This window comes from Lipotes vexillifer, unplaced genomic scaffold, assembly GCF_000442215.2.
Source record: "Lipotes vexillifer unplaced genomic scaffold, Lipotes_vexillifer_v1.1 scaffold21, whole genome shotgun sequence".
Classification (NCBI taxonomy): domain Eukaryota; kingdom Metazoa; phylum Chordata; class Mammalia; order Artiodactyla; family Lipotidae; genus Lipotes; species Lipotes vexillifer.
Window position 1 is genome coordinate 3,832,186 of NW_006774065.1, and position 13,497 is coordinate 3,845,682.

The 13,497-nt window shown below is 38.0% G+C and overlaps 2 protein-coding genes across 5 annotated transcripts in view; one reads left to right on the plus strand and one right to left on the minus strand.

Moving 5' to 3' along the window:
- Positions 1–486: 486 nt before the first annotated feature.
- FAM216A (family with sequence similarity 216 member A) lies at positions 487–8,274 on the plus strand. Of its 2 annotated transcripts, none has more exons than XM_007448727.1 (7): positions 487–784; positions 2,132–2,172; positions 4,170–4,291; positions 5,520–5,649; positions 5,731–5,914; positions 6,477–6,559; positions 7,908–8,274. In XM_007448727.1, the coding sequence occupies exons 1-7, from the start codon at positions 693–695 to the stop codon at positions 8,024–8,026; spliced, it is 771 nt and encodes a 256-aa protein (XP_007448789.1). In that variant the 5' UTR covers positions 487–692; the 3' UTR covers positions 8,027–8,274. The 2 variants fall into 2 exon arrangements, with proteins under 2 accessions (XP_007448789.1, XP_007448790.1); XM_007448728.1 differs by having other exon boundaries at positions 600–784; positions 2,132–2,166; positions 7,908–8,269.
- A 1,158-nt stretch (positions 8,275–9,432) lies between these two features.
- VPS29 (VPS29 retromer complex component) overlaps positions 9,433–13,497 on the minus strand; it is a 7,725-nt gene continuing 3,660 nt past the window's right edge. For 2 of the 3 annotated variants that reach the window (XM_007448730.1, XM_007448729.1), the window contains 3 exons: positions 12,522–12,713; positions 10,296–10,531; positions 9,433–10,043 (listed from right to left, as the gene is read on the minus strand). In XM_007448730.1, coding sequence (XP_007448792.1) covers positions 9,926–10,043; positions 10,296–10,531; positions 12,522–12,713 — 546 coding nt within the window. In that variant the 3' untranslated portion in view covers positions 9,433–9,925. The remainder of the gene's footprint in view (positions 10,044–10,295; positions 10,532–12,521; positions 12,714–13,497) is intronic. The other variant, XM_007448731.1, reaches the window with a different exon arrangement.

Below are 13,497 nucleotides of genomic sequence, written 5' to 3' on the forward strand. Positions count from 1 at the left end.
CGACGCTCCCTTCAGCCTTCGCGCGACGCCCACTGAGTTCCCGGAACACGACTGACTACAAACCGCAGTCCAAATTCCTTTTGCGTCTTCAGTTCTGCCGCGCCTCTGACTACGGGGTGTTCAGAAGGCCAAATCCCATGTGAAACGCGTTTTGCGAAAAGCCCGGGGAGGGTTTGCGCGTGCGCAGAAGTAGTTGACTGAAAAAGAAGGTTGGGATTCTGGCGAGGTCTGGTTGCCTTGGTGATAACGGACAACCATAACACTGCATCCCTCAGCCGCGTGCTTTGGTCCTTTATTTGCGTACTGATGTTTGACCTATATGGTGACCCTCGAGATTTACAAATTTGCAGAGGATCTGGATACTGAGGTGGAAGGCACCTTCCGTTTTAGAGGGAAGGTATACTTCCTTTCCGTGACGCATCCCTTCCACAAAAAGATGCAAACATACAAACGCTCAATCAACTGAAGGACTCCCGCCCCTCCCCCAACTTAACTCCAGGATCGTGGATCTGCCCTCCCCGCTCTCCCGAAGCTGTTCGGGCAGTGTCCGGACTTCATCGGAGGGGGCTAGAATCCGGCGTCTGCCTCTTCACCCCCAGTATCGCCCTGCCTGACGCACGCGTGCTGACAGGGGAGGGGAAAGGGGAAAGCTTCTCCCGCACATAGCTCGCGGTCAGGGCACCCGGGAGGAGATGCCCGGCCAGGGTCCAGCGTCCGAGTGGACGGAGTGCAGTTCTTCCACAGAGCCGCCCACTGGGGCCAGGGCCGAGGGTGGCGGCGGCGGGTGAGGCTGCGGGGCCCTGAGGGGTTTGGGAAGATGGCGATCAGCCCCGGGTCGTGATCCCCGGGTAGAGGAGGGGGTAGGAGCAGGCTGCTCCAGTAGACTGGTCCCCAATGTACTGAAGTGAGAGGAAGAGAGAACCTTTGTTGTGGCCGCGATGGGAAATATGGAAGCCGACTCAGTTTAGGGGAAGGGCTTCTGAGGGAAGCTTAGGAAGAGGGTTGGTGCAATGACTGACTAAACGCGGTGACTGCGACAGTCGCCTGGGTGCCTCTTCTGCCCCAGGGGGCGCTACGAAATCTGCTGGAAATTTTGCGGTCTGGTCAACGTACTTCTACATAAAAGGGGTTGGCGGGGTGGGGTTGGGGGGCTGGGGGGCACCAAGGGAACAGTGGTTCAAAGAAGTGCTTCCAAGTCAAATCATTTCCCTGTGTGTGACATTAGCCACCTTTATGTCAAATTGGGATTCATAATCTGTTATGAGACAGATGACTCTGAATCTTAGAGACACCTTGATTTTAACATTTTCTTCACTCAGTAGTTCCTTTTTCATAAATCCATTTCATTTTGAGCAGGTTTTTACTATTATTTCCTGGATGCTGAAGACAATTAGTTGCTGAAGTTACTGCTGTGGGCAGTACCTCCTCATCCCTTTCATGAGTTATTCCCTAAAAGTGAGAATTGCCCGGTGTTCCTCTCAAGCCCACCGTCATAGCTCCTGCTGCACCCATGGCCATGTTTTTTTTTTTTAAAAAAAATGTATTTGTGGATTGAGGATTTCTAAAGACAGGATGGGATTGTGTGTTTCTTTTCTGTTTGTCACAGCGCTTGGCAAAGTTCTGGATCCCAGTATCTTAGGGGATCAATGAATTCTTGGTCATTGAATAAATTGCAGGAAGAGGAAAAGGAGTGTTTGTCAATTTGAGAAAAGAAAAAATGAACTTGTACAAAATTAGCAACATTCCAGACCAACTTATCAGTTCCAGTTCACCTTAAATTACATACAATAAATTACTTTATTAAAAATAAAGGAAGAAAATATCATGGATAGCACAGAAGCCCAAACAACTTTATTGAACTCGGTGTAGGAATTAGATTAGGTGGCTATAAAAGTAAAGCCAAATCTGGCTTAAAGTAAATCCTTTACAGAATGGTAAAAATCTCAGATAACCCATTTTGAAGAAGCCAGAATTACAGAAGATTTGCAAGACATTATTATCTGATGGAAACATGAAAAGTAAAAAGCATCTGCAATACTGTCCTTTTTTCATTTAAAATACTTTCTTTAATGCTTATAAAGCTGTCAATTATTACATATTATTTACATCCCTTTTTTTTTTTTTAAAACAGATCTGCTGGATATTCTTATTACCAGAATTCCAAAGGTATTGGTGAGTAGAGCATATAAAGCAGATAATATGTATCAGTAATATGGCTCAGAGAAGCCAGTTTTGCTATAACTACTCACACAATGGAATTTTAAAAAGTCTTCATTAGCATCCTTGGTAAACTCTTCAAGATTTTCAAACAACAATCCAGCAGGTTCTTTGTCTCCTGTTAAGATATCTCACATCAAAAGAGTACTTCAAAATTGCAATGAATCTGAAAAGAACTGTGTTTATAACTGATGTTGGTTGAAAAGGACAGAACACAACCTGGGGTTTATACACAGGTTGAAGGAAAAAATTCTAAATTATTCAACTTCAAAGAACATAAAATATTTCTCAATGCTGCTATTTTCCTCTCACTTGAAGTAAAAGATAGAGCTGCTGGAGGTAAGAGGTTAAGACAGGCCCCCAAGACCTCTCACTAATTTTTTGAGGGGAGCAATTTCAATTCAATGATATATAAACCTGAATTCACTTTGCTTTTCCTTGGAAAATTTATAGTCCTAACAGTTACCTAGGAAAAACACACACATATCTGCGTGTATATACATACATATCACTATTTATTTTATATACATGTGGTTGTTTTAAAATGGAATTGTTGAATCATATGGCAATTCTGTTTGCTTTTTTTGAGGAACCGCCATACTGTTTCCACAGCAGCTGCATCATTTTATTCAATATATTCCCACCAGCAGTGCGCAGGGCTCCAATTTCTCCATATCCCAGCTAACACTTGTTTTCTGTTTTTTTGATGATAGTCATCCTTATGGGTATGAAGTTATATCTCACTGTGATTTTGATTTGCATTTCCCTAATCATTAGTGGTAGTGAGCATCTTTTCATGTGTTTATTAGCCATTTGTATATCTTCTTTGGAGACATCTAAAGTCTATTCAAGCCCTTTGCCGATTTTCAATTGGGTTGTTTGTTGCGTTTAACTATTATTTTTTTATTTTTATTTTTTATAGAAGATGAAACCACCTTGATGGCAGTTTCTCTTTTTTAAAAAATTATTATTATTATTATTATTTATTATTTTTTGCGGTACGCGGACCTCTCACTGTTGTGGCCTCTCCCGTTGCGGAGCACAGGCTCCGGACGTGCAGAGTCAGTGGCCGTGGCTCACGGGCCCAGCCGCTCCGCGGCATGTGGGATTTTCCCGGACCAAGGCACGAACCCGTGTCCCCTGCATCGGCAGGTGGACTCTCAACCACTGCGCCACCAGGAAAGCCCTAAATTATTATTAATTAATTTATTTGTGGCTGTGTTGGGTCTTTGTTGCTGCGCGTGGGCTTTCTCTAGTTGCGGCGAGCTACTCTTTCCAGCCATGCGTGGGCTTCTCACTGCGATGGCTTCTCTTGGTGCAGAGCACAGGCTCTAGGCGCGCAGGCTCAGTAGTTGTGGCGCATGGGCTTAGCTGCTCCACGGCATGTGGAATCTTCCCGGAGCAGGGATTGAACCCGTGTGCCCTGCATTGGCAGGTGGATTCTTAACCACTGCGCCACCAGGGAAGTCTCTAAAGCTCTTCATTTTAACACTGCCCCATTAAAGGGATAAAATGTGTGTTATTCTATCTTGAGTCTAATGCAGAATAGAATTTCAAAACTATATACTGAAGGCAAATGAATGATAAAATATTTTTGAAAATCTTTAAAGCACAAATCCTGCATGTATATTCCGTTTAGTATGGTCTGACATACAATAAACTAAAGAAATAAGTTACTGTCAACATTTTGCATCTCAGCTGAGTTCAAAATAATTTTGTCCATATGTAATGATTACATATCATTATATATAGTAAATATTTATAAATATCTTAGATTTTTGTGTGCTCTAAAACCAAATGGCATATCATAATGTCTCTTCAGATTTAACAGTCTGACTCATACTGGTATTCCAGGATAATCAATGACACATGTAAATAGATGGATCTTAATAATTAATTTGTTAAACTGATCTTTGCTCATGAAATTCACATAATAATGTCCTTGCCTACAGATAGATTCAAAGATGGACACAAAATGAACTCACACATAGCCAAGCTGCAAGAGTTATGGAAAACGCCTCAAGTTCAAACAATTCACATTCCTAAGTCAATGACAGAGACATTCTCTCTAAAGGTATGCTAACCAAATACCAATACTTTATTTAAATACCAATAGTCTTTGTATTCAGAGCTGAACTTTTTATTGAAGATAAGCTAGTTAGAGGGTAAGGCACTGCAGAAGACAAGTACACCCAGCACATTGTCTAGGAGTCCATAAATATCTGCTGGGTAAACTCATGAGTGAATGCAAGGATTTTATCATTATAGATTCCCTATCATAAGAGTTCTTTCAGGGTTTTATGATACTTTGGATCTAATGTACCTTTACTCAGGAAGCTCAGTGCCAAGCACAAAGATGCTTGAGGAAAGTTCCACTCTAGAGACAGAAACCCAACCTCATAAAGATTTTGCTCAAGGACTACAAAATTAAAAGCAAGTAAGTAAAGAAAATGGCAATAAACACTTCATAACTGTCGACCTGTATTACCCATTAAAGATCATAGCTGGCAGAAGTACCCTCTCTAGAGCAATATAAATTAGGGTTACTAAAGATCTGTGCAAACTGATAAGTTATTTCTGACCAACATTTAATATTTTCTCTGGATTTATTATCTATTCAGTTCAGTAAATCTTGTGTTTGTATGTATATACACATGCATATATAGTGGAGTCTTGCATTTTAAGTGAGCGTTAACTTCTAAAATCAGCAAGTACAGTGAAAATCTTAGTCAAAATTACTTATATGACTGGGACTTCCCTGGTGGTCCAGTGATTAAGACGCCATACTTCCACTGCAGGGGGCACAGGTTTGATCCCAGGTCAGGAACTAAGATCCCACATGCCGCTAGGCACGGCCAAAAAAAAAAAAAATTACCTATATGAGAGACCAACAGACTACCCTCAGTCTGTCCAACACCTAGAGTTATTCTTCTGGTGCTAGAAAAGACTGTTTCTAAGACTAGAGTAATTGTGTTGCTTTTAGGTACCACTTTTGAGGTACCACCTCAAACATATTCAGAAGGCAAGATGCCTACACTCACTGAGAGGCACACGGGAACTAAGACTCATTGACAGACAGCAGATTCACACTTTCCTTATTCTTCTAGGGCAGTGTTTCTCAAACCCAGTGGGCATCTGAATCACTTGAGTGGAAATGGCAAACAGAGTCACTTGTACTATTTAAATGGCCATTTCTTTCTCTCTTAATTTTTTGGCCAAATGAACATTCTATCCTTTCAGATATGGAATGTTGCCAACCTCTGTTCTACAATGCAGCCTATAAATCTTGTTTTGTCTTCTAGCATCCAGACCTCACCTTAGGCCAGAAGCGTTACCTGTGCAGCATTGCTAAGATCTATAATGCAAACTATCTGAGGACGTTAATGAAGAGGCAGTACATGCATGTGACCCAGCACAACTCACAAAAACCAGGCAGGTGCACCTCCAGGTAGTTTCTCACTAGTTCTCACAGGAAACAAGAGGGTGTTCTAACAGAGGTGATTTGTGTGACAGGTGTCCTCACTCATCACAGGAGCCACCTCAGTTCTCGTTACTCACAGAAGCAGCATTACCCCTGCACTACATGGCGACACCAGCTGGAGAGAGAGGACTCGGGGCCTTCTAACATTGCGGCTGCATCTGCACCTGAGATGATCATACAGCATTCCCTTTGGCGACCAGTGAGAAACAAAGAAGGGTTTGTTTCCTACTCTTTAAGAGAAAAATGTACCCCTCAATTTTATTTGAGCTAAATGACATTAAATCTTGTGTTCCCTAATATGTTCACTTTATTAAATTCAGAATAGGTTGGACAAAAAGCACAAAAAAATGCTATCTTATACTCTCTTTACTGAGCTGACTGGGATATGTTACTGTTTTTAGAACTTTGTGGAATTGTAAAAATTTCGATCAGCTAAAGATATCGAAGACTGCCCTTTTAAATGATTCCCACTCAAATTAAAAAAATAATAATACAAACACTTTCAAAAGGAGAAGCATATGGTGGCTTATGCACAGGGGAATACTATAAACAAAAAAGGAAAAAGGAAAAAAGAGATTAAGATGCCTGATTATTCAACCTGCGCTACAATCATTAGCTTTGCATCTCAGGGTTAGTATGTCACGGGAGAATTCAGGGTCTGAAAGGGTCTCTTTGGTGATGCCGGCAGCTTAATAAAAAGAATTTATATGGTCTTCCACATGCATTTGGCAGCTGTTCACTGTGCTGGTTCCAATTAAGATGCTTCTCTTTCTTACAGTTTAAAAACTGGATATGCATCTAAAACAAGATGTAAGTCACTGAAGATTTTTAGAAAACCAGGCAGACTGTTCATGCAATCAGGTAAATGTGGAATTCTGAATATATGCATTTTTAAAGATGTCATGCTAAAAAATATTAAACCCAATATAGTTCCATTTCTATTAGAGAAGACATTAAAAAAATTTAGAATGTGACTTGCTTATATTGTTCCAAACAAAACTAAACATGAGGGCTTCCCTGGTGGCGCAGTGGTTGAGAGTCCGCCTGCCGATGCAGGGGACACGGGTTCATGCCCCGGTCCGGGAAGATCCCACATGCTGCGGAGCGGCTAGGCCCGTGAGCCATGCGCGTCCAGAGCCTGTGCTCCGCAACGGGAGAGGCCACAACAGTGAGAGGCCCGCGTACCGCAAAAAAACCCCAAAAAACTAAACATGAAATCGATTTCTGCTTTCATTTAAAAGAACACACTGTTCAGGGACTCCTGCATGCAGGATCTTATTTCCCCGATCAGGGATCGAACTCATTCCCCCTGCAGTGGAAGCATGGAGTCGTAACCACTGGACCACCAGGGAAGTCCCCAGACAGCAATATTTTGTATAGAATCAAATAGTTAACAAAGGGCTATATCACCTATACCATTTTGTTTAATATTCAAACCAGTGGAAACAAACCAATTATTATCAAAATTTTGCAGAGCAACTCAGACAAATCCACATTTGGGAAGGATCAGCATAAAGGATCCTTCTACCACAAGTACAGAATATCACAAAATGAAAAAGGCAAGAGAAAGACTGAATGCTCAGAAATATTCCTCAAAATTGATAAAGTGGAAAGGATTAAGTGGAAGTTAAATAATTTCCTAGTTACTACCACAGTGAGTAGGGAAGTTGGTAGGAAACAGGGAACTTAGGCCTTCTGAACCCATATCCCACTGCTGTATGACAGCACCACTCAGCTCTGCTGTAAGTACCATACCATGCCTATCCAAGAAATGAGGGAAATGGCAGGGGAGAAGGTAAGTCTGGTTCCAAAAAGAACAGCTGGAGGAAACCACAGATAGAGGAAAAGTCCCCATGGTCCCCCAAGAGAAAAAAAATGAGAAGGAACTTAAGGAAAACAGAGAATACTTAAGCTGTAACTTCCCCGTCAAAAGACTTTGAAAAGCAATGGGAAAATAGGACTTAGTAACAGAGAATTTGCTATACAATAACTTGGCTAGAATACAGTACTGGGCATCTTATTTTTAAAAATAAGAGATCTAGGGGGAGGGGGAGATAATCAAATTTTGAAAATTGCTATTTGTTTTTGCCAAAGGCTTATTAAAAAAGTAGGTTATTTTGAAGGTTGTTCTTGTATACACATCTCAATTTTCAGGATGAAATACTTCATTTCCAAAACAGACATTATAAACTCTTATTTTTTCCTTCAGTTTCTACAAATGATTCTGAATCATACATGAATGAAGAAAAAAAGGAAGATGATTTGCTAAATAAGTGTATGCAATCAATGTCAATTGAAGAACATGGAGAACATCTGATGCTAACTTGACAATCTTGAGTATTGGTGATGTGCCAAAGGTGGGGGGAAGGGATTGTGAATTGTGTCCTCTCTCTACATTCAGTATTGTTATTCACCACTAAGTCATTAAGTAATTTTAGTTTGTTCAGAAACTTTTACTACCATGTAAATGGTTTGATGTAGTTCCATGTACGAATATTTTGTGTAATAAAATTTGTGTGAAATATATGCATGTAGTCCTAGCTAGGTACAATTAAAATTCTTCTTGTCACCTAAAACTGAATTATTCTTCTTTAAATCTGAAAAATACATTGTATAATTCTCTTTCTGTTTACAGTAAGTCCTAAAATAGCAACATTAGAATATCCTGGAAATATTTTCCAGATCAGGCTGAGGAAAACTCTGAATATCCTGATATAGAATAGCATTTGATAGAGGTAACATCCTGGCTTGCTCAATAAATATTATCTGCTTAAACATAAGTTAAAAATGGAAATATCAATTTGCCCTATTTTATGAAAATTGCCAAACACTTGGACTCTCAAACTAGATTTAAGTTGGGAATAGTTGTATTAATGAAAGGATTGTTCACATTACACTTTTGCTCTAGTGTGCTTGCCTTCTAAATGTTTTAGAACATTAGTGTTTTAAATTTTTATTTTTTTAAATTTTAACTTTCTTTTGAGGTATAGTTGATATACAATATTATGTAAGTTGCAGGTGTACAACATAGTGATTCACAATTTTTAAAGGTTATACTCCATTTATAGTTATTGTAAAATACTGGTTATATTCTTTGTGATGTATAATATAACCTTGTAGCTTATTTATTTATACATAATAGTTTGTACCTCTTGATCCTCTACCCTATCTTGCCTCTCCCCACTTCCCTCTCCCCACTGGTAACCACTAGTTTGTTCTCTACATCTGTGTTTCCTTTTCGTTATATTCACTAGTTTATTTTTTAGATTCCACATATAAGTGATATCATACAGTAATTTGTCTTGCTCTATCTGACTTATTTCACTTAGCATAATACCCTCCAAGTCCATCCATACTGTTGCAAATGGCAAAATTTCACTTTTTTATGACTACTATTACACTGTGTATGTACGTATGTATGTACGTCTGTACATACACACACACACATACATACCACATCTTCTTTAGCCACTCTTCTGTTGATGGACCCTTAAGTTGTTTTCATATCTTGGCAATTGTAAATAATGTTGCTATGAACACTGGAGTGCACGTATCTTTTCAAATTACACAGCAGTGTTTAAAAAAATTTTTTTTGTTGTTAAAACGTAAAGAATAGGGCACTTAAAAGCAACAGTCTGAAGAATCACTGATGATTTACTATGTCAATATGGTATCCTATTTAGTTAATAAAATCTGAGTCCAACATTATGACCTAGAACGTTTTAAGAAAGAGCTCTGAAAGGTCATCTCATCTACCTTATCACTGTAACACTTGTCTGCAGTTTCATTTGGCCTCTTATTTTCATAAGTTTTAAAAATTAAAACACAGTTTATCAAGAAAGTATAAATGAAAGGTAACTGTTTATTACTGGAGAAGAGAAGAATGTATACAAGAAAATCTAGATTCTTTCTCCTCATGCATTACTTTGGTAGTAAAGTTCCAAATATCAACTATGAAGATATTTACAAGGATAAATTTTTCTTAACATGTGACCATTTACTGTGTGGTGGATGTTTTTTCATAGAAATCATATACTTAAACTAAATATAATCTTATAGTTTACAAGAAGCTTAGAACATTGTATTAACAGAAGACGAGATTACATTTTACTGCAAAATATAAAAGTGATACAATTTTGTGGCTCTTAAACATTTAATTACTTGAGTTGAACAGGGGAATGAAAAAAAAAAAAGCCCAACAGAAACATCATCAGGACATGCCTCGCTTTAAGATTTTTTGTATTCAATTCTTTCTACTTTCACGTCATCTCCAATTAGCTGATACACATAAGTGACAACTGTAGAAGCCTGGATATCCATCAACACAAATGAAGGAATAATGTTTCTGGAAGAAAATATAAATAATGTCAGTGTTTTGTACTAAAAAGGAGTAGCACTATAAATTTCAATTTAGGATGACAATTTGGATTCAAGGAGAAATCTGGTAGTTAGACATATTAAAAAGAATAATCACCAATAGAAGATTGCCAAAAAGGCTATAATTATTTAAATAATCACGTTTCTCTTTTATGAAATGTCACTTGTACAATTATTAACTTTATGAAACCCCCAAATTCCCAAATTGTGTACTACTCACGTTTCCAAGGCATTATATGCTCCAGTGGCAGAACCTGGATTAATGTAGAATTTATTTTCGTGCTCAAATGCTTCAAATTTATGTGTGTGTCCTGAAATAAGAATATCCACATCAAACTGCCTCTGCAACAGGGCTAAGCTGGCCATATCTCCCCATGGAATAACTTGATGTCCATGGATCAAACCAATTTTGAACTGCCCAACAGTTACAACTTTCTGTTCTGGATAATTCAGATTCTAAAATATGAAATAGACATAAGAAAAACAAATATTTTAGAGACACAGAGGTTTAAAAAATAACCTTCTTAAATATTCAACCTCATATGGGTGTTTTATTACAGTGCTCCACAACCAACATATTTGTTAAATATTTGATTTCTTCTCAATCTCTAAGGCTGCAACGGTGCTCAAAACATAATTTACTTTAGGTAAACTGGAACTTATCATGCAATCCCTTTGTTGAGTTTATTTTTATAGAATGAGTCCTTTTCAGCTTTCTGTAAAGGATAATTCCCCCAAATTTATGTTTCCTCTATTTAAGAATCCAAGGAGGGCTTCCCTGGTGGCACAGTGGTTGAGAGTCCGCCTGCTGATGCAGCGGACACGGGTTCGTGCCCCGGTCCGGGAAGATCCCACATGCCGCGGAGCAGCTGGGCCCGTGAGCCATGGCCGCTGAGCCTGCGCGTCCGGAGCCTGTACTCCGCAACGGGAGAGGCCACAACAGTGAGAGGCCCGCGTACCGCAAGAAAAACAAAAAAGAATCCAAGGAATATGACCTGTAAGCTAGGATATGTTCAAATTATATCCCAGGCTTTAATAGTTACATAGATGGCTTAAAATAATAATGATAGTTAAACTTATGTAGCACTTAGTATGAACCAGGCACTATTCTAAGAAGTTTATAAATATCAACCTATGTAATAATTACAAACAATTCTAAGAAGTAGGTTCTATTATGACCCCCATTTTATGGATGAGGAAACTGAGGCACAGAGAGGTTAAAATAACTTGCCTAGGAGCACACGTTATTAAGTGTTTGAGCCAAGATCCAAACCCTGGTAGTATGGCTCCAGGGTCAAGCAAAAAATTTAATTCTTGCTACTGAAACTATCTTTAGCATATCATAAACAGAACCCCTAATATATTTTTAACAAATGGCAAACATATACTTGAATTATTGACAAGATGTTTGCCCCTTCCCTTCTCATCCCCCCACCCCACTTTTCACTTTCATGCCACCTCTAGTTTATTCAAACTTAACATCAAAAAAAAAAAAAGCACCAATGAATTTAAATAATTTATGAAAAAGCTTATATTCCTAGGAATAAAAAATAAAATTTTCATACTAGAATCAGGTTTATTAAGCTAGGTCATACAATGTTAGCACTGTCATGGGTCTTAAAAATCATCTATTCCAATCATATTTACATAGTAGGGAACTAAGAAAGAGGATATAACTTGCCTAAAATCTCATTATTAATTAATGGGCAAAGTTGGAACTCCAGAACTCCTTATTTTTTCTTTAAAGTTAGGTTTATTGAGGTAAAATTTACGTACAGGAAAATTACCCTTTTTGGTGTATAATTCAAGGAGTTTTGACAAATGCATACAGCTGTGTAAGCACTGCCATAGTAAGATATAGAAAAGTCTATCCCCTCCTCAAAACTCCCTCATGCCTATTTATAATTAACCTTTGAGATAGGGAGCCATGGCAGGGTTTTCAGCAGAGAAGTGATGTAATCTTACTTCACCTAAAAAGGATCACTCTGGTTGCTACATGGAGAATAAACTGTGGAGGGAGCAAGGACAGAGTCAGGAAGCTGGAACACAGTAAAGTGATAAGTAGCTTGGAACAGGGTAGCAGAGGTGGTGGCGGGGCAAGTTCCTGACAAAAACTTTTTAAACTAAATGGTAGTATTACAAAAAATATTGACAAAACCATATCAATTTAATTAGAACAAGTATGTAATATGTTTATTAAGTAGTCTAAAATCAGTGATTTTCAAACTGTAAGGGAGGGGTATGTGTAATAATTTTACATTGGAAAACTAAAAAAAAAAAAAAAAAAGCAAAACAAACCTTAACAGTTGAGAAACTCTGGTCTCAAAAATAAACCTTATATATATAAAAATCAAGAAAAAGAAATATTTAATTAATATATAATCAACACAACAGGAAGAAAAAAAAGGAAAGGGAATATTTGGGAAGGGAAAGGGAAGTACATCACCTCATCGAAGTCTCCTCTCACAATATGAACATCACCAGCCAGAGTCTTGAGATAGTCATAACTCTCTTTGGTACAAAGGTTTCCAGTGCAGAGAATGTGCTGAATCTTTCCTGGCACCAGCAGTTTTTTGAATTTAGCTGGCAAACTGTTGCACCGGTGTGGGATGTGCAGGTCTCCTAATACCAACACCAACTTTAAAGTGTCAAGGTGAGAAAAGGTGTAATGTTAAACATGATTTCAAAACAAGATATTCTCCTCCCATGAGTCCTCTTTTAAATTAAACTAATCAGAGATTCCAAAACCCAAAAGAGCAGAAGTTATTCACACAGTTCCTATCATGACCACTTAAACACACATATGATTCTAAATCAATCTTAGTTTATTTTGGTCATAAATAGGTGTGCACACAATACAGGTAATCATTCTATTTATCAAGAATAAAATCAAGCTTTCTAAAGCGATTCATTCAGAGACCTATAAATTACACTCACAAAAATTGAAAAATATACTACCAGGCCCTATGGAATTTGATATGGTAATTCATATTTCTGCAGTTTTAATGTAAAACATCATATATTGATTCCAGGGATGTTAATAAAAAGAATGGTTAAAATTATAATGATAGAGGGAAAAAAAGTTAATTCTATAATTTACTAGACTGACAACTATATGGAGGAACAGTAGCCAAATTTACAATATTTGTTACTTAAAATATTAACTATACATTGCAGAGGAATAAAAACAGCCTATGTTGCAAAGAGTTTCAATAGGGCAAACATGTGCTTCTGAACTATAATTTTGTTATCTTCTCTTGCCTTCATCATTAGAAATCCTGACTGTCATATTTTTGTTTAGATCAAATTGTCTATGTATCCTCAGTTTAGTTCCCAAACTTAAAATAACATATCAATCTTTCATGTGCATTAGAGCATTAAAAAAAGAGAGAGATCAGCTAAATAAGTGATGAATTCAGCAG